Below are 21,859 nucleotides of genomic sequence, written 5' to 3'. Positions count from 1 at the left end.
CAATCCTAGATTTATCGCGGTACACAAACCAGGGATAAAGAACTTACTTGTGTGATGCATGCTCCTGTAAAAGCTACAATGACAGCTACTACATTGACAGTGAGCTGAAACTGAAGAAATTTTGAGATGCTGTCGTAGACGTTCCTTCCCCACATCACAGCTTTAACAATGCTAGAGAAGTTGTCATCGGTAAGGATAATATCAGATGCTTCCTTTGCTACATCTGTTCCAGCAATACCCTAGGAGAAGAAAGGAAAGTTTAAATAGGACACATGCAATCTTCAAAGCAACATTGCGGATGGTGATAAAAATGTGTTTTTTTTAATTTTTTTATTCTGAAAGTAATTTACGGTTTTCCAGAATATTTTCGCATTTGAGGTTCCTTGTCTTTGATGGTATGAGATTGTCCAGCAGTCTACAGCAAACTCGGAGATCTTAACTTATCATTAGTAACATGAAAAACTTGGGCTCCAAATGAAATGGACACTCCAGGCTGGAGAACAAATCAGTGAGATAATTTGGCTACTGACAGCAGTGTCCCTTAAAAGCAGGGGTGAGAAACATTCGGCCCTCCAGATGTTTTGGACTACATTTCCCATAATGCTCTTACAGCCATATTGCTTGAAAAGCATCAAGGGAGATGTAGTCCAAAACATCTGGAGGGCCGAAGGTTCCCCAGTCCTGCTTTAAAGACTTATCAATTGCCAAAAATAGATGTGGAATAATAAAGACTTTTAAATTCCTCCTTCTGACAGGGCATCAAAGGAGGAAGGGAAATATCCAAACTACATCTGTGCTACGTGTACTGCATGCATATGTTTCAGCAAGGCACAAAACTGTTTTAAATGTTATGGGGACACAATACTCACCAGAACAACTACAGCTTATTGAATTTGTTCAGGTGTGTAGAATCATTACCTTCAGGCTTTTTGCTGTAAACACTGTCTCTTCAGAGAAAATGCAGTGTTTACATTACAGCCTAGTGATAACTTCACTGGCCACTCCTCAGATAGCTGTTAGAGATCCTTCCTGGGTCAGGGCTGCCTAAAATGCATCACAACATTCAGTATCTACTCCCTCTGAATGCAGACACTGGACTTTCCTCATAGAGATTCATTGAATCAATTCATCTCTATGAGGAGATGCTGATTGGCCAGGGCTGTGTTTGAATCATGCTGGCTCTGCCCCTGATCTGCCTCTTGGTCAGTATCAGCCAATCCTATGGGGAAGCATTGTGATTGGATCAGGCCACCCCTCTGATGATGTCAGCAGACTGTTTTTCTGAGTCTAACAGCACGCAGAGTTACAGCTTCAGGCTTGAATACAGTAAGATTTTTTACTATATTTATGGAGGTATGAGGGGCCCAGAGGGGCTAGATGGTGGTTTTAAAACTATAGGGTCAGGAATACATGTTTGTGTTCCTGACCCTATAGTGATCCTTTTAAGCATCAACCACTTAGGCAAATTAATCACAGTTTCCATTGGAATCTCACAATAACCTGCAACCTATTGGAAAACTGAAATTTGAAAAAAAAAAAGCCCAAAACTATGTGAACAAGTGATCTTTGCATAAAAAAATTGCATATAATACTTACATAATATATAATAATTTTAAGACAGTAAATTCAAGAAAACAGGAAAGCTCACTTTCTTAAACTCACACTAGGTGGCAGACTTTTTCATCATCAGTCAACTGAAAACAACTGAGCAAAGCCTGACGACAATAACCTGTACTTTCAACTATGGCAAAGTCTCAGTATTAACTGTAAGAGAAACATTAAATACGTAACATAGCATATTATCCATGGAACCACTAAAATAAGTATTAATAGATTTTGCAAAAAGGTAATGCATGTGTTAATTACTTAGCTCTTAAAGCAAACCTACAGAGCGGGGCACAAGCATTTAAACAGTTTTAATGAATGCCGTTTTACTGGTCACACAGGCATGTAGCTAAGCAGAAACAAATGCACGAGATAGCGAAGCACCAGATCTAGTTTGACAACTGCTAATTTACCTCCTTAAGAACCAGATCAATTATGGCATTGATGCATTTGCTCAGAACTAATGTACATAATTTCTTGCATCTAGGCAGTTTACATATTGTGCTGTAAAAAGGCCAAATGGGGTTTGTTTTTGAGATGCTAAAACCTACTTAAAAGCCATCTGACCTAGATGGATGTATTGTCCTCTTGGCAGCTGCCCACAGAACAGTGTTATGGCATCGAGAAAAAGATAATTTTGAAGGGCAATATGCAATTAACATCAGCTTTTAAAATGGTTTAATTTTATTCTGCAACAACATAATTTTAGCGTCCGTTTCAGGCTTCCCTGTTCTCATTAAGGATTTTTATCTTGTTACGGAGTAAAGAGGAGAGTTATAATTGGTTGAAATTTTTTTTTTAAAAAGAATGCTACAGGTTGGATTTATGTTCTTTTTTGACATACAGGGAAAAAAAATAAAAAAATCTAGCATACCAATGTCAAAGGACAAATGAGGAGTAAGCCGACTTGCCTTCAGAACGGTTTCAATCCTCGGAAAGCTATAGTACAAGTCAATTGTGTGCAGAAGTATATTGCAGTTTGCCAAAATGAAAAATGTGCAGTTCTAAAACGGAACTCCCCACACCCTTGTATATTATCCCATAAAGGTTAACTGAAGATTAGATCCGTTAATTGCAGAGGCCACGGAAGGACAATTCTTTTCTTCATTTGTGAGACTATTCTTATATTAGTTTAAAGCCGCTCCGTCACCAAACAACTATGCGCATTTCATAAAAATAAAACTCTTGATTGTGGTGGAATTTCAATTAAACAGAGGCAGGGCTTTAATGTTTTAAAGCTGTAAAGTTTTTTCACTAGTGACGGTTGTGGGAATCGGACACTACCTTGCTCATCACAAGACTTTTTATTGAAGTAATGCTTTACTACGGGGAGGGCCTAAGGTGCTCGCGACGCAGGTGCATTAGCCCCCCACCCGTGGGATGATGTTGAAGGAGTGCCAATTCATCGGTGCTGGAATCGGGTAAGGGGCTAAAGGTTTTTTAACCCATTAGCTACCAGGGATAAGGAGGGACCAGAGGGCACTATAGTGTTAGGAATGCAAATCTGTATTAGAATCCCTTTAATTTATATCAAAGAAACACTTGACAAATAGATCTCATTCTCAGCTAACACTCTCAGCCAGGAAGCAGGGGTAAGCTCAGGGGAGCATTTACTAGGGTACCCCTGCTACCCCCTAAGCGACTGTACCCCAAGTTTATGTGATCATTGGGGACTTTTCAAAATAGGGGACTGCTATTTATGTCCCTCTCTGGTGGAAGGGGAAAGTGAGAGATAAGCTTTGTATCTGAAAAGAGAAATGCGTGAGGCAAAAAGCTGTATAAAAAAAAACTGCAGTTAAATATATACAAAACCCCCTCCATGCAAATGTCAAATGCAACAATAAAATGTTTGAACCCCAAAAAAGAATAGACATCTCACATTCTGAACAACCAGTTTACTGAAATGCCCAAAAATACAGTGACTGTAAAGCAACTGCCTGTACAATTACATAGTTTATGTTAATACAGCTCATCTCAAAGAAGTGTCTGCTGTAAAAAGAAATGTGTGTGGGTGTTAAATGCTTAAAACAATAGTTTATATATACATTGTACACTACAAAACTACAAAAGGTTTGAAATCAGGATATCATTGAGTAGTGGACACAATGACTCTTGCCATGCAAAGATCTCCTTGAAAGCGATACTGTGCAACACAATTCTGAGGCTGAAATGACATCTCTTGTGTGATAACGGCACCATGTGAATATCCATGTGAAATGCACGCATGTTTAACCCCTTAAGGACACATGACATGTGTGACACGTCATGATTCCCTTTTATTCCAGAAGTTTGGTCCTTAAGGGGTTAAAGTGATCTCGGTGAACATTGCATAGATACAAATTAAACCTTGCCCTTATTTAAAACATGAAACAGACGTAAAGTAATTAGTACTTGCATAGTTACCGTATTTATCGGCGTATAACACGCACCTCATTTTAAGAAGGAAATTCCCCCCCCCTTGCCATAGTATTCTCTCCCCCCCTCCCATAGTGTTCCCCCCCTCATCCCATAGTGTCCCCCCCCTCCCCTTGTCCCATAATTACTTACCTGTCTTGAAGCGTGGGCCGGCTTCACAGCGCGCACCGCGGTACAGGAACTTACATTTCAGGTTCCGGTTTCCGGCGGGACTGAAAGGAAGTGTGCACACTGAGTGCGCACTTCCTTTCAGTCCCGCCGGAAACCGGAACCTGAAATTGAAGTTCCAGTACCGCGGTGCGCGCTGAACACCGGCCCACGCTTCAAGACAGGTAAGTAAACCTACACATTCGCTCCATAAGACGCACAGACATTTCCCCTCACTTTTGAGGGGGAAAAAAGTGCGTCTTATGGAGCACACATCATTTGCCCCCTATTTTCAGGGAGAAAAAGTGCGTGTTATACGCCAATAAATACGGTATTTCTTGTATAAAAACTGCTTTACCCTGTATGAACCAAGTATTAAAAGATCACTGTGCAGGTGTGCAGCAGGTACACATTAGCTAACGTTTTCTAATTTTTTTATTATGGATTTCAGTGTAGCAAGACATACCACTTTGAAGTTACCACTGTATGCACTGCAGAACTTTTATTGGCCCATGCTTATTTTTGTTCTTGTACAGTAGGGTCTGGAAAGTAAAAAGACCCCAAATTTCTTGTTTTCAAGCATAAGAAGCCTGTTTTACTAAAGGCATCAGGTAGGGCTTAAAGGGACGCTCCAGACCCCTAAAGCACTTTAGTTTGCTGAAAAACTTTGTGTGTGAATGACATGCCATCCCATTTCTGCATTTTGGAAAAATGTTCAGATTACACCCCCCTGGTGTTTTAAGCAGACAACATGTCCTGTTACTTCCTGGTTTGCTTAGCTTATTTTCGCTGAACTCAAGAGGGAGCAATTGCCCAGAGTACCTTTCTTGCAAAGACTTCTCATTGAGTTGCATTGGGAAGACTGTGATTGGACAGCCACATAAAATCTGGGTAGGGTTAGAAGAGGAGGACTTGCAAAGGCAGCAGACAAGAGCTCTGCAGTTTTTGCAAGCCGTTTTTAAATATAACTCCAATAAAAAAATCATAATTAAATGCATGCAAGTTTTCATTTTGAGTATATCGGTTAAACAGCGAATTCTAATTATTTTGTATTTGAGCAGTGGAGTGTCCCTTTAATATTCAGCATCCACTCAGCATAAAACAGTCAGCAACAGAGCAAAGAAAAGGTTCAATAGGGAAAGGGTCACAAGAGATACTGAGCGATCCAAGATTATTATTCTTTTAATTCGGAAAAAAGACAAATTACAACTAGATACAAGTTTGAATATTTTCTGGCAACTTTAAATAGAAAAATTTTACTGCCCATCATTTTTAATATCATTTTTACATATCCCTACTTTTAACAAATGTTATTTTAAGGGATGAAGCAGTCAGCATTGTAAATGCATACAGGGAGGCGCTAGGTTGAAGTGACTTCCTTTCAGTCCGGCCGGGTACAGGAAACATAAGTTCCTATACCGCGGTGCGCACTGCTCCGCTCGGCCACGCTACAATAAAGGTGGGTGGGGAGATAGGTGCACTAAGGGATGGGGGGATGGTAATGAAAACTATGGCATGGAGAGGAGGGTGGGGGAAAGAACACTATGGGACAGGGGATGATGGGGGAAGGAACGCTACGAGGGAGGGGGAAAGAACACTATGGGGAGGGAACACTAAAATAGAGGGAGGGGAGAGGAACATTAAGGGGGAGGTACAAAGGTACAGAAGAGGGAAGGGAAAAGGATCACTAAAAGAGAAGGGAGAGGAACATTAAGGGAAATGGGGGGGCACTAAGAGACAGATAAGGGGGGGAGAAGAGGAACACTAACTGACATAGAGGGGAGAGTGGCACACGGGGGCCTGAGTTATGATATAATTTACTAAATTTAAAAGAAAACAGTATTTCACAAAAAGCTTAACACAAGTTATAGGAGATATTCTATACTTAATACAATGGTGTAAATTCCAGAGAAGTAGAGAAAGTTCTCCTTTAACCCCTTAAGGACACATGACATGTGTGACATGTCAGGATTCCCTTTTATTCCAGAAGTTTGGTCCTTAAGGGGTTAAAGATGATAATTAAGGATTTGGAAATCAGGATTATCTATACATCTACATTTCAATGAGTAACTTACCATAGCAAAACCAACATCAGCTTTCTTCAACGCAGGGCCATCATTTGTCCCGTCACCTGTCACCGCAACAACTTGCCTTTGCTCACAGACTGTGCTATCAATGATACCTGAAGTGGGGGAGACAATTTACAGCTCAGCATACACAATACACTGATGGAAGACTGCTTTCCAGTAAATGTTGATACACGCACCTAGAATTAATCTACATACCCATTTGTTGGGGATGGATTTGGAACCAACATATCTTATCATCCAAACCCCCACATTCTAAATGATTTGTACTCCTAACCTACAGGGTAGATGTGGAATGACCTAGAGAGTTTCAGTGCCTGCTGATATTCCAGAAATTCACATCTGATAGGAAGTATTTATATTAGGAGAGCATGTTAAATAAAATGTTGATAGTTTAGGTACTTTGCAAAAGAATTGCTGGGAGTATATTTATTTAAAAAAAAAAAAAAAAAAAGGGGATGGAGGGATATAGCAGTGTTTCTGGTTTGTTTTCATACCAAGTCTAAATATCTGCAACCCTTGTACAATGTTAAGGCAAATTTTTCACAAAGCTTGCCCTCAACCAAGTATCCCCAAAAAACTGCTCATTTAATAATGACACCAGATATTAACTTTTCACATCAAAAAATGTCAATAGTCAAACTGAGTTCACATACCCATCGATTGAAAATAAATTGCCAGGCTTTTAACTTTTATAAATTAAATCCGACTTCCAATTGTGTATTGAACTGCATAGTGCTATCACACAAAAAGGAAAAATAAACTGATTTTTTTTTATGTACTATTAAAGCATTTTTGAGATTTGGTAAAAAATTTAAAAAAAATAAAATACATGTAAAGATACCCGAATCTAAAAGTTCCTTTTTTTACCAAAATCTGTTCCTACTACAGACATGAAATAAACAAATTATCAACCAATGATAGCCCTTTTACAAAACTGTTAGGGAGTTCTGTACTAGCTCACACAAGACATCCAAAGTCTTACCTTTAACTAACGTATGTTTATCTGTTGGAGATGATCTTGCAAGAACACGGAGCTTAGGCCAAAGTTTGTCTATCCTTTCTTGCTCAATCTGAAACCAAACAAAATCAAATTTGAAAAAAACCAAACAAAAGCAAATTTGAAAAATTTAAATAAAACCATTTAACATTTTTGCATAACGCATATATCAGTATCCATACCTCTCCCTTTTCATTCCTAATGCGTCTATTGAATTCTTTGCCTTCCACACAAATAAAGTCTTCCCCTGGGTGAAGAATGCCACACTTCGTGGCAATAGCTCGTGCCGTACTTATGTTGTCACCTGTGACCATTCGTACGGTAATACCTGCACGCTGACATTTTCTAATTGCATCAGGTACCTTGATGGATATGGGAGAAGGAGACAATGTTGTACAAAATGTAATGAATAAATGAACAATCTTAAAATAAAACTTCAGTGAATCACACAGTTATTCACGACTTCCGTCAGTAAAGGCTTTTAGCATTATTTCAGTCAATGCAGATACAACTAGTATTTATTTAAAAACTAGCTTTGACACTAGTACATTGAAATAAAAGGGGAATAAAAAGCACTTAAAAATGATTTGTTTTATAGCTACCAAAAAGAGCTACAGTGCTGAAGTTCCGTTTAATTTTGAAAGATAGATTACAGATGCAACTTTGCTGCCAGTTTATCATAAAAAAAACAATGTACTTTTCATTTCCTTTAAAACTTGCTGACCTCTGGTCTGACCGGATCTTCAATTCCTACAACAGCAATACAGGTTAGCCTGCTGAGTATCTCATTTTCATTTTCCCAGTCAGGCTCCTCCTCTCCAGCAGGAAAGTCTCTGTAAGCCAGACATATTGTCCGCAGCCCTTCAGAAGCCATGGGCTCAATCACACGCTTGATCATGTCCTCTCGATCACTTGGTCGGAATATTTGTGCTTCACCATTTACACGAAGGATTTTGTAGCACCTAATTGTATGAAGTGAGAAAACACAATGAAACACTAAAACACAATTTCATTAGCAGATTCCTTAAACTAAGTTTTAAACACAATATATATCTCTATCTCTATCTATCTGGTATGGAGGTAATATATTGGTGATTAAAGGGATTCTATAGTGCCAGGAAAAAAAAAAAAAAAAAAAACTTGTTTTCCGGGCACTATAGATTTCCCCTTTGTCAAGGCCCTCTCCCGTGGTACAGAAGTGGTTAATAAACCTTTTAGTCACTTAAATGGGTCCAGTGCCAGTGTCCCTCGGCGCTGGCTCAGCTCCGCCCACGCTTCTCCCCCGCTGACCTCCAAAGCCAACATAAGGATGGAAGAAGGCAAGATATTGAAGTTTCTCATCTTGAGCAAACTTGTCAAGCTTTGAATGTTTGTCATGGAAGATTTGTGAGCCGTTGAACCCAACTTGCCATATAATAAGTAACTGTATGAAGGAGGTTATGAGTGTTTATTTGTTCATGCTTCTGGACAAGCATATTCTTGTTCTTAGTGCTTATGTAATTTAAGAAGTATAACCAAAATCTAAAAAAAACAATGCTATGGTGAAATGGATCCCATGGTAACTACATGGGACTTTTAAATCTAAAGGCAGATTTTAAGGGCCACCCATATGCTGCTTGCGAAAGTAATTTCTTTATATAATAAAAATAAAAAAAATGATATAAGCATATATAGTTGGGACGTTATAATTTTGATGTCTTAAGGTAACCCATCCACACACCCGTTAGTCGATATCAAAGGCCTTGGAATCCTTAAGAGCAGTGATTCATATAATGAAAGAGTTACTGCTCTCCATACTACACCGGAATAGTATTGTCCACCAAGGGTTTTCCTTCTGGAAATTAAAACTTGTATTCCCATGTGGAATGCTGCAATCCCACCGGTGTTCTTTCTCCAAGAGGTGTGGAGCCGGACAATAGTGGTCTTGTTAGAGGTCCTTCCTACTGCTCACAGAGACAGGAGACGTATTTGTAATATTGGTAAGCGAGCAAAGCAGGAAGGGGAGTTGGATGTACTTGTCCATCTAGGGACAAATGACTTGGCTTGCAATGCGGTTTCAGAGGTAAAGGAAGTTTGTGTTTTTGCCAATGATATACGGCAGGTTGCTTCCACACTGTCACTCTCTGAAGTTCTGCCTGTGCATAACACTTAAAACATCAGGCGCATTCGTATTAAAGCCTTTAACTTGTGGCTTGGTGAATGGTGTCGGGAGCAAGGATTTGGCTTCATTTCTCATGGTAGCTCTGTTTGGAATGGAAATATACTGTACAAAAAAAGATGGTTTGCATCTTTCTCAAAGGGGAACAAATGTTCTCAGTGAGCAGTTCAGAGGTTTTGCTAGGATGTATTTAAACTAGGAGGGAGGAGGGGGGCAAAAGGGTGATAAAACATCAATCCATTATCCCCCCCAAACAAGGACAGAAGGTGCCTGTAGCAAGTCTGTTAAAAAATAATAAGCTTAGTCATGTCTGCAAATGCTCGCAATTTAGGGGATAAGATCCATGAACTAAATGTAGATTTAGTCGCTGTTACTGAGACATGGTATAATGCAGGGCCAGACTGGGGATACGAAGCAGCCCTGGAACAAAATCTATGCCAGCCCCATAAGTCATTGTGCTTTGTAAGGCGTATATATATATAGGCAATTCAAATAGTTGGCTGCACTCTCGGATTTCCTTAAAACGTAACTTTTATTGAAATATTTAAGAGAAGATCAACGTTTAATCCCCTCTGTGGACTTTCATCAGGATCATGATGAAAGTCCACAAGAGGGACTGAAACGTTGATCTTCTCTTAAATATTTCAATAAAAGTTTTGTTTTAAGGAAATTTGAGAGTGCAGTCAACTGTTTCAATTGCCTGGATACTGGAGACCTGGTGATGCACCCGGTCACACAACTTTGAAACCTGAGTGCAAGGTACAACAGCTTTTAATATTAATATTAATATATATATATATATATATATATATATATATATATATATATATTGATACATTTCTTCTTCTAATTCCAAATATTAGTTCTTTCAGGGTAATTAAATTATACAGTAAAGCATACGCACATGCAGACACAGACAATCTTACTGATGCACACAAATAGGCTCATTGACAGACACTCTCAATGACACACACAGACAAGGTTACTGGCACACACACAAATTTAGTACAGACAAACTCTGATACACACACACTCTCCCTACAGACAAGCCCATTGACACACACATGCTCCCTACAGACAAGCTCACTGACACACAAACTCACTAGCAGGCGCGCACACACACACACACACACACACACACACACACACACAGAGGCTCCCTCACTAGCAGATGCACGCGCGCACACACACAGATGCTCGCTCACTCACTAGCAGATACACACACACACACACAAAGGCAGACAGTCACTGACACCGAGGCAAACATCCACACATACAGAGACAGACAGACAGTCACTGACACCGAGGCAAACATCCACACATACAGAGACAGACAGACAGTCACTGACACCGAGGCAAACATCCACACATACAGAGACAGACAGACAGTCACTGACACCGAGGCAAACATCCACACATACAGAGACAGACAGACAGTCACTGACACCGAGGCAAACATCCACACATACAGAGACAGACAGACAGTCACTGACACCGAGGCAAACATCCACACACACAGGCAGACAGTCACACACACGCAGGCAGTCAGTCGCAGGCAGGCAGTCACACACACGCAGGCAGACAGTCGCAGGCAGGCAGGCAGTCACACACACGCAGGCAGACAGTCGCAGGCAGGCAGGCAGTCACACACACGCAGGCAGACAGTCGCAGGCAGGCAGGCAGTCACACACACGCAGGCAGACAGTCGCAGGCAGGCAGGCAGTCACACACACGCAGGCAGACAGTCGCAGGCAGGCAGGCAGTCACACACACGCAGGCAGACAGTCGCAGGCAGGCAGGCAGTCACACACACGCAGGCAGACAGTCGCAGGCAGACAGTCGCAGGCAGGCAGTCGCAGGCAGGCAGTCACACACGCAGGCAGGCAGTCACACACACGCAGGCAGACAGTCACACACGCAGGCAGACAGTCACACACGCAGGCAGACAGTCACACACGCAGGCAGACAGTCACACACGCAGGCAGACAGTCACACACGCAGGCAGACAGTCACACACGCAGGCAGACAGTCACACACGCAGGCAGACAGTCACACACGCAGTAAGTACAATACTTTTATTCCAATATTCTGGTTTATAGTACTTACTACACTATCAGAGTGCTTCTCTCTTTTATTTACATTTGCATCTGGAGGACCAATACCACCCCTACCATCCTGTATCCATAGACTGGGATTATACCGTCCACGCTGAACAAAGCAGAGCTCTTATATAGCTCTACTCTATGTGAGTGGTTTTCCTACACACAGACACACAGAACAAAGCAGAGCTCTTATATAGCTCTACTCTATGTGAGTGGTTTTCCTACAGTTATCCAGCACAAATTTTGCACTTTAATATACTGTATTGCACTATTATTGTTTTTTTCTGTTTTATTACTTTGAGGTACCTACCAACTCTCCCTCCCTGAGGTGTATGTACGTATTACCTTTGGGTATATTTTTTTTCTCTGTTTAAGGAAAACCAAAATAGCTGCTTGTGCCAGGAGCGCACATATTCTAAACTCCCTACTGGGATTGTCTCTAAAACAAGTAGTTGAGGAGCAAACTCGTAAAGAGGCCATACTAGATTTAGTGTTAACAAATGGAGATTTGGTATCAGATATTACTGTAAGTGAAAGTTTAGGATCCAGTGATTATCAGTCAGTGTGGTTTAATATAAGAACAGTGACACCACACAAAAACAAAAAGTTTTAGACATTTATAAAAATCAGACTTTTCTAAAATTAGAATATGTGTAAAGAAGTCATTATCAGACTGGAACAATTTAAATGGAGTCCAAGAGAAATGGGATTATTTAAAAGTTGCACTGCTGAAGGCAACAGAAAATTGCATTAGGCTGATCAGTAAAAGAAAAAAAAAATTCAAGAAACCACTGTGGTACTCCACAGATGTGGCAAAAATAGTAAAAAACAAAAAGTTAGCATTAAATAATTATATTATATATATATATATATATATATATATATATATATATATATATATATATATTTATTTATTTAAAAAAAAAACAGAGTGAGGAAGATAGACAGATCTATAAGATTAGGCAGAAAGAGGCTAATCAAGTTATAAGAGCTTCCAAATCACACAGAGAAGAGAAAATAGCACAGTCAATGAAAAAAAAGGGTGGGGGGGGGGGGGGAGAACAAAACATTTTTAGATACATAAATGAGAAAAGGAAAGTAAAACAAGGATTAGTTAGATTAAAAACAAAAGGAGGAAGGTATGTAGAAGAGGATAAAGGTCTAGCTGACTGCCTCAGTGAATATTTCTGTTCAGTATTTACAGATGAAAATGAAAGAAAGGAGCCTCAGTTAGGAAAAAGGACAAAATTAGTCATTTGTTACCTGTGCGTTTACAGAGGAAGAGGTTCTATTTCAACTGCCAAAAGTAAAGACAAAAGTCAATGGGACCTGATGGAATACACTCAAAGCTATTAAAAGAGCTTAGTGGTGTACTAGCAAAACCATTAACAGATTTATTTAACCAATCATTGTTAACAGGAGTAGTCCCAGAAGATTGAAAGTTAGCGAATGTTGTGCCCATTCACAAGAAAGGTAGTAGGGAGGAGTCGGGCAACTATAGGCCATGTGGGGGGAAAGTGATGGAAACCATGTTAAAGGATAGGATTGTTGAACATCTAAAATCACATGGATTTCAAGATCAGAGACAACATGGGTTTACTTCAGGGAGATCATGCCAAAAAGTAATCTTACTTTTGATTGGGTAACTAAAATAATAGATCACAGTGGTGCAGTAAACATTGCTTACCTAGATTTCAGTAAGGCTTTTTGACACTGTTGCACATAGAAGGCTAATCAATAAACTGCAGTCTTTAAGTTTGGATTCCAATATTGTTGAACGGGTAAGGCAGTGGCTGAGTGACAGGCAACAGAGGGTTGTAGTCAATGGAGTATATTCGAAGCATGGGCTTGTCATCAGTGGGGGACCTCAAGGATCTGTACTTTAATATTTTTATTAGTGATATTGCAGAAGGTCTCGATGGTAAGGTATGTCTTTTTGCGGATGATACAAAGCTATGTAACAGGGTTGATGCTCCAGGAGGGATAAGCCAAATGGCAAATGATTTAGGTAAACTAGAAAAGTGGTCAGAGTTGTGGCAACTGACATTTAATGTGAATAAGTGCAAGATAATGCATCTTGAATGTAAAAACCCAAGGGCAGAGTACAGGATATTTGATAGAGACCTAACCTCAACATCTGAGGAAAGGGATTTAGGGGTAATTATTTCTGATGACTTAAAGGTAGGCAGACAATGTAATAGAGCAGCAGGAAATGCTAGCAGAATGCTTGGTTGTATAGGGAGGGGTATTAGCAGTAGAAAGAGGGAAGTGCTCATGCCATTGTACAGAACACCCGTGAGAACTCATCTGGACTATTGTACACAGTACTGGAGACTGTATCTCCAGAAGGATATTGATACTTTAGAGAGAATTAAGAGAAAGGCTATTAAACTGGTTCACGGATTGCAGGATAAAACTTACCAGGAAAGGTTAAAGGATCTTAACATGTATAGCTTGGAGGAAAGACGAGACAGGGGGAATATGATAGAAACATTTAAATACATAAAGGGAATCAACACAGTAAAGGAGACTATATTTAAGAGAAGAAAAACTACCACAACAAGAGGACAGTCTTAAATTAGAGGGGCAGAGGTTTAAAAATAATATCAGGAAGTATTACTTTACTGAGAGGGTAGTGGATGCATGGAATTGCCTTCCAGCTGGTAGAGGTTAACACAGTGAAGGATTTTAGGCATGCGTGGGATAGGCAGAAGGCTATCCTAACTATAAGATAAGGCCAGGGACTAATGAAAGTATTTATAAAATTGGGCAGACTAGATGGACCGAATGGTTCTTATCTGCCGTCACATTCTATGTAATCCAATCTCCAACACAAGCTTGGATACACCTCACTGTCTGTACTTGAGATAGGTTTGATAGTTTTCACTGTGCCTATAGTACACATTTTGAAAATACTATCATACAATGTATGGGAAGTTAAAAATCTCAAACCAGACATTATGTGCGTACAGGAAACACATTTTTCACGATCTCAAAAGAACCAGATGCAGCAAATAGAGTACCCTTACCAATATAACTCAAGAGCAGAGAATAAGTCAAGGGGTGTATCAATCTTCCTTAGTAGACATATTACTTTCGCACTTGACTCTAGAATGTCAGATTCCAATGGCTGATTCTTGTTCCTAATCTGTAAAATTAGTGTTGCGCTTTATACGTTGGTTAACACTTATGCTCCAAATATAGACCAGTCTACTTTTTGATATGATCTTGACAAAGTTGATGCAGATTCAACTGCCATCACTTATCACGTGTGGAGATCTTAAATTTTATTTTGGACTCCCAATTAGAATGGTCCTGCCCACCATGCAGCATACATACACTTACACACAGTAAATTTGCCGTGTAAACACTTAACTTGTCCATAAGCTTACATGAGGTGTGGAGAACGCTCTATCCACAAACTTAAGACTATTCTTACCTCTCACCACCTCATAATACACTTCGGCATTTGACTGCCTACATTGGAGTTTCTTGGAGACTGCCATGAGTAAGCATGGGTTCCTTTCCTAGCAGTCAATCACTATACAATGGTCCAACAGCTTGCATCTGGTCATCAGGTTTTTTTGTCAAACCCCTAGGACACCCAATGGTACTAGTCAGGGATACCCACCCTCCTCTTTACTATATGTTCTGGCATTAGAACTTTGCACTGATCCCAACATACACGGTATGAACACAAAATCAATTTGTTTGCCTAATATCTCTACCAAACCTTTGTGCAATTATTACTGAATACAGAAATTATTCATACTACAAACTAAACATATGGAAAAACCTAGGTTTTCTTGTTGAATCTGGATAAATATACGGTAACAATTATAAAGACTAGATTCTCCTTTGATTGGCGAAAAACATATTGAAATCAACATTTCCAAGAATCCCAAGCATTTGTTTAAACTAAACTACCAAAAACCTGGAAAGGAAATTTGTAGTGCAATCTATGCATGGAAAGACAAACACATCTCCTGGCTGGGGAGAATAGCAGCTGTGAAAATGCTACTTCCCAGATTTCAATATCTGTTTAGAGTTCTACCAAACCGAGTGCCCAAATTTTTTTGGGGGATAAAATGCAATCAGCTACTGAAAGATTTATAAGAAAGGGAATAAGAGTTGGAGTATGTAGGGCAGTAATCACAGATAAGGTAATGGAGGGAGGACTGGGGATCCCCATTATAAAACATTACTACTACGCAGCCAACATATGCCAAATCATTAACTGGGCTAAAAAAAGTGGAACCCCGGTTTGAATACAAATCGAATTTGATTAGGCAATGCCAGAGGTTTTATACATAGAACTCTGGGTACCAAAACACAAACGACCAGCAGCAGTGCGACTATTACCTACATCTGTTCTCACAATAGTGATTTGGAATGAATATAGACAAACTATGTAACTTGCATCCGCTTTCACAATCCACCATTCCCAAAACGGTACAGCTCCTAATTGACAAAAAAAAAAAAAAAGACCTGGGAAACAATTCAAAACGTGTGAATTATGGGAATGTTATTTGAATGCTAATTGCTAGAACAGCGAGATCTTGTGCAACCAAAGAGAGTAGTTACAAAAGAGGGAAGATATTGGATAATTTAGAAACATGCATGCTCCAAATAAGACTACCCTGGGTTTGTCGATTTTGTTTAAAATGTGTTTATGTGATTATTTATCAAATACTGATTTAGTCTTATATAGTTGTAGTAGATAAATGTCAAGATTATTGGAACAAGGCTCTGTTACCAGTACAGCCAATGTATCTACATGTAACACGATAAATTAGGCTACACTAACTAATGTTAATTAAATAGTAACATGATCAACAACATTTATTGACGGCCAAAAATGTACGGTAAGTTGGCAAAATTACAATGACTGAATATACGGCAAACAAAGCCACAATCCAACGCACAGAATCTTGGCAAAGTCACAGCCATGGGTTAAATTGTTTTTTTTTTTTTCACTACTTCAAGTTAAACTGTGCCTCAAGGGAGTGCAGATCTATAAACTGAAAATAAAGCCCTTGTTCATTACAAATATGTACCCTGTAGTGGGAAATTAAACAATATTAGTATTTTAACTTCAAGAAATACTGTGATATTCCTCATTAGAAAGATTCTATTTTCTGCAGAGTAGACAGGATATGTCCTGAATGCAGAATATATGTTATAGTCTATGTTCTATGGACTTTAAATAATCATGTGATATCCTGCACTGTCCACAAGGACATTATTTACTAGCCTTACACTGTTGCAAGAAAGGAAACTATGTCACTGATAAGAATGCTTTAAAAGTTCGTCAGTGTGTTGGATGATGTGTAATTAGGCCAGGGCTCTCACAAAACCATACTTTTAAAGCATAGAAAGGAAGAGAGAGTTGCATATTGTTACAAACACGTGGCAGAATCAAAGTACACATACAGACAAGTTTGTAGGTTTCACTTGCATATTAATATCTCTTTAATGACTAACCCTTTAATTAACATAAAAGATTATGGGAGAGAATAGACTTGTTATAAAGAACTGATTTTATTTGTATCAAAAAGCAGCATTGCATGTTCAGAAAAACCCAGAGTTCCACATACATTTTTTCTCATTTCTCTTTAAAGACTCAACCACATCCCTGCAAATATAACCTCAAGTTGATGTCTAACTTCCTGTTTTCCGATGTGTTTCGCCTAAGATTTGCATTCACTTACATTCTTAGTTTACAATGTGTTTATCCGCTTAACAGTGAATTGCAAAGAGGAGAATCAGCTTCTAAAATATAGACTATATTGGAACTTATCGCAGAGAACCTAAAGTGCTTTTTGCACCCACTGGTGCAACAACGCACCCAATTTGTAAATTTAGATTAATGTGAATATAAAACAATTAGGATTTTATGCCAAAACAATTTTTAACGTAATGTGCTATAGAAAGCTTAGATCTGGAAGTGGTGCTAGAAACTTCTGATACAATGCAATCCGTGTACACAAGGAGCAACAAATCTTACTATATGTTACATAAACACTTGAAATGCACAGATCGCTAATAACGCACATTGCTAAGATTCACAGACTATATTTTAGTTAGAGCAGAATTACATTGCAGAAAATCATTGTCACATTTTTGTTTATTCTTGGTTATGTGACAAAACACACATTGCGGTTCACCTACTTTATACATTCTTGCCTCTCCTGCTCACCAAGCGCTGGCCCTGATTTTACACTGTATTTAGTGGGGCACACACTGTAGTGGTTATGGTGCCAGTATCCACCTAGTACTTTCTTCTACTTACACATCCACATTAGCAATATCAATTAAGTTCATAGAAGGTAGGAAACAACCGAATATCAGTTGGCCGATATTTAGCATTATGGCAAATATCGGTATCGGCCTATAATGATACCAATAATGCCAATAATGCGGGCGGCATAAGCCTAGCGCTTGCCATCTTCAGCTCTTCTTTCCAGAGTAGGAGAGAGGACGGAAGCAGAAGATAGCGTGCTCTGGCTCATAGCAGCCCCCAATTCAATGTGAAACCCCTGGCACCCTCCACAAAGCCATTGGACTACCAGGGAGAATAATATCCCCCTCCTTGGCCACAGGTAAGAGGGGGGAAAATATTAGTGCCAGTTATCATCCTAAAAGGTCACAGATTACTGGTATCGGCCCTAAAAATTAATATTGGTCGATCCCTAATACATGGACATCATTCACTGGATGAATGCATCAGAGGAAATGCTCAGTGAATGCATGCCATCTACGTTTGGGCAAAATTGAACAGTAATTTGGAAATGTAACTTTCACATAAACAATACAGACCGCTGCACTAAACTGTAGTGATGATGGCAGAGTGTCTTTTCAGGTAGGTATAACTATTCTAAGCAAATATACAGTAAAAGTCTCAATTAAAAATTATACCCCAGTTTGGATAGTACAATATATAGATGAAATTTTATTCACCATTAAGTGACACCAATCAAGTTCACAATCACAGACAGTTTAAAGACTACCACTTAGGAACACACATAAGTTCAGTTCTGCATAAGTTCCTGGTTTTACTGTATACTGCTCAATCAGCAACCAATTAATGTCTTTGACTTTCAGCACCTTATTTAACCTGACCGTGTTTAGAGATTCTAACTTGCCACCTGTCTATTGTTCTGTGTCAGTGATTGTCTTTACTTGCTGACTGCCTGCTTTCTGAAGCTCATTCTTCTCAAAACCAAACCTCTTTACACTTCCAAGCAGTAACACGATTTGTCCTTCCTTCAGGTCAACAATGCTCTACTATATACTACCCTACAACATTGCAATCTCTCCATCCTTTTTGGCTCCAATCGCCCTCCGATAAATTTATAAACCACGCTAATATAATCTTTGAACAACTCACACTCAGCCCAATATAAACAATGGGCTTGTCTTTACATGCTCAAAACTAATATTGCTGAAAATATTAGGTCATACTCCCACGTTACCCCACTCACAGTCTATAACAAACACAGCTGACAGGTTAATTCGCCATGAGCACTGTCCAACAACTCAGTCTATCCTTATACTGGTTTGCAGTGTACTTTAAAATTGTAAAACAGTTGTGGAATATTTTGAATTAAACATGAATTTGAAATTATTATGCATTGAACTCACTTGATCAGGAGGAAGAGAATTTGTTTACGTAAACAGTAGGGTGCAGTGGGTAGATAAACCTCTAAGGATGTTCCGTTCATACCAACATGGACTTTACCAATTTGTAGCGTTCCTTCAGAAACATAAATACTCCATTCTTCTGGGCTGGTTAAATCTTTTCCCTACAATAATGTTCTTTGGCCTCACCTCACAAAACTAGCCCTCTCAAAAGCTTATCCTAATCCCTTTTGTATTCTGATACAATACAGCAACGGTGTCCCACATAATGTTTAAAACAAATTTTGTATAATTTTATTACTTCTACTTCCAGATAGCTTCTATTCATTATATAAATATACCTAAAGGCAATCATTGGTTAAATCAGGAAAAAGGCAGTTCAAACCATACAGACCTCCCAAAAGACAGAACCAATTAGGCATAGAAAAAGGTTTTGGATAGTTTTAATTTTCCATCATTCAAACAATTCAAGCTAAATTACTTTTAACTATGAAATAAACAATTCTCAAACTCTAGCTTCCAGTTAACATCAAAGGGGAAAACACAAAAGTGAACACAGTTTCAAGAGCACATTTTGTAACATTGTATCTATGTAGACCATCAATCTGCTAAATAGCACAAGTGGACAAGGACATTCTAAAGGGGATAAAAGTTTAAACAGAAAGTACCTATTTTCAGCCAAGAGTCATAAGAATACCCTTTGCCAGTGAAACAAAGACCTAATCTGTCTTCAGTACAGAAGGTTGGTGCAGTTGTAGCAGGCTTGAAACTGATCACCTTGAAACCTTCTGTGAGTTCATACTGAAACCAGAGATGAGTAGACGGACTTCATGCCAAGAGCTTTAGTTCTGAACACTACTCCTAGACACATCTATGCAGACACTGTAAATATCTAACGTTTTCTTAAAACTTTCATGGTAGGCAGTGGCACAATACCGTACCAATAAACGGTAAACTAGAGGACAACATCACTGAATTATAAATTTAGTACTGTGCAGTTTCACTTACATAGTTCTGTCATATGATCAAGCAGGGTGGATAAAAAATATGATAAAATATATGTATAAAAATAATCATCCCCCTCCACTCCCCTGAAACTAAAGATTTTTTTCCATTTAAAATATATTCTAGTCCAAAGGTTAGTCAGCATGCAATATTACACTATAATGTAGCATGGGGCTGTATATTCATGCAATATTTACATTATTGGTTAAGGAATTCTATTAATACAAGTAAATGCACTTTTTTTTCAGCACAGATCTTATAAAATAAACATGCAATGTAGGGAAAAATACATTAGTCCCATTGTTACTTTGTAATTGTTCTCAATTCATGAATGAATAAAAGTTTACTCCAAGCACCATAACCAATTCAGTGTTTTGAAGCGCTCATGGTGTTTGCAGCTCTGCAGATGAACATTACTTAAAAGGACAAAAGACTGAGCCTTAAGGGCCCAGGTAAGAGCTGGCCTTTGCAAAACAGTTTGCCCCATTACTGGGGAACGACGCCAGGGTACTAACTCACATCATAACCACAACTACAAGCAAGCTGTACTGACCTGGAGTAGCCTATTAACATATTTTACTGGAGATAGTTCACCTTGCAACAATTTCAACATTATCTACGTGTGGTATTTGACAAAATCACTTTTGTCAAAGTGAGCTGAAATGTTATTCTAAATATGAAATCTTCATTTGGTTGCAAATATTAACCAGCAAGCAGGAGTGTCTACATTTTTTACATCATGATTTAAAATAGACTTGACTTAAGTCTATTTCACCCTGTGGTCAACTTACTCCCCTCCCCCCCCCCCCCCATGAAACGTCACATTTGTATTGTACCTGTATTTATTTTTGGGTGTTAATGGAGGACAATAAATGCCCTTATATAATGTGCTGCAAACCTGAAATGCAGCCGGTATTTATTTCCTTTCCTTAATTATGATAAATATATTTAGCTCTATGACCTTGAAAAGCCACATCTCGGACTAATTCTTTAGCAAGTAGTTCAATAAAAGTTGTCAATTTAAAAGTAAACTTGTTTTCTTGGCAAAGCAGAGCAGATATTCAAAAGCAGAGTTAAATTCTGAGCAATTTTTATATTTTATGCCTGGCTGTAAACTTAATTGAACAAAGTTCAGTCTGCCAATCTTTGGTTAGGCGCACACTTTGCTTACTATAAGATCTGATAAAATAAGTGTCATGCACAATCCATGTACAGGAAGAAAAAAATGACAATGTGGTTCACATGCTATATGCACAGTTTGTAAGGATCTTGGGTGGCAAAGAAGGAAGTAGGGAAGGAAGAAGTGTGTGATTTTGCCATCTGAGGCACACGGTATGAGACAATGGCAATGGAACTCTTTCCACCTTAACATCTGAATGAAAATTATACAAAACATGTTAAATAATGTGCTCTCCTTTGGACAAAAGGTTTCCGGAGTCTAAAATATTTATGTTTTATTTTACAACTAAAATATGTTTTACATATGTTTCTGCAGAATTAAAAAGTGATTTTGCTATAGTGCCTGCCTACAGAAATGGTATTTAATGCCAGTGTCGATGCTGGCAGACATTTTACATAATTTTCTCTCAAATATTCTTGGCACCCTAGATATATTTAGGAATCCATGTGAATATACAGCACAGACATGGAAGGCAGTGTAACATTTTGATATCTAAGAAAGCTTGGTCACGTACAGTAG

At 38.8% G+C, this 21,859-nt stretch overlaps 1 protein-coding gene across 5 annotated transcripts in view; it reads right to left on the bottom strand.

Annotated features, from left to right (window-relative positions):
- The window catches only part of ATP2B1 (ATPase plasma membrane Ca2+ transporting 1), a 135,424-nt gene that overhangs the window by 19,265 nt on the left and 94,300 nt on the right, over positions 1 to 21,859 (bottom strand). For all 5 annotated transcript variants that reach the window (XM_063447112.1, XM_063447113.1, XM_063447108.1 and 2 more), the window contains exons 12-16: positions 7,979 to 8,216; positions 7,437 to 7,616; positions 7,240 to 7,327; positions 6,243 to 6,349; positions 48 to 239 (exon numbers count right to left, since the gene is read on the bottom strand). In XM_063447112.1, the coding sequence (XP_063303182.1) occupies positions 48 to 239; positions 6,243 to 6,349; positions 7,240 to 7,327; positions 7,437 to 7,616; positions 7,979 to 8,216 (805 nt within the window). The remainder of the gene's footprint in view (positions 1 to 47; positions 240 to 6,242; positions 6,350 to 7,239; positions 7,328 to 7,436; positions 7,617 to 7,978; positions 8,217 to 21,859) is intronic.

Source organism: Pelobates fuscus, chromosome 3 (assembly GCF_036172605.1).
Source record: "Pelobates fuscus isolate aPelFus1 chromosome 3, aPelFus1.pri, whole genome shotgun sequence".
Taxonomy (NCBI): Eukaryota; Metazoa; Chordata; class Amphibia; order Anura; family Pelobatidae; genus Pelobates; species Pelobates fuscus.
Note: the sequence above shows the minus strand (reverse complement) of the source record. Positions and strands in the feature narration are given on the sequence as shown.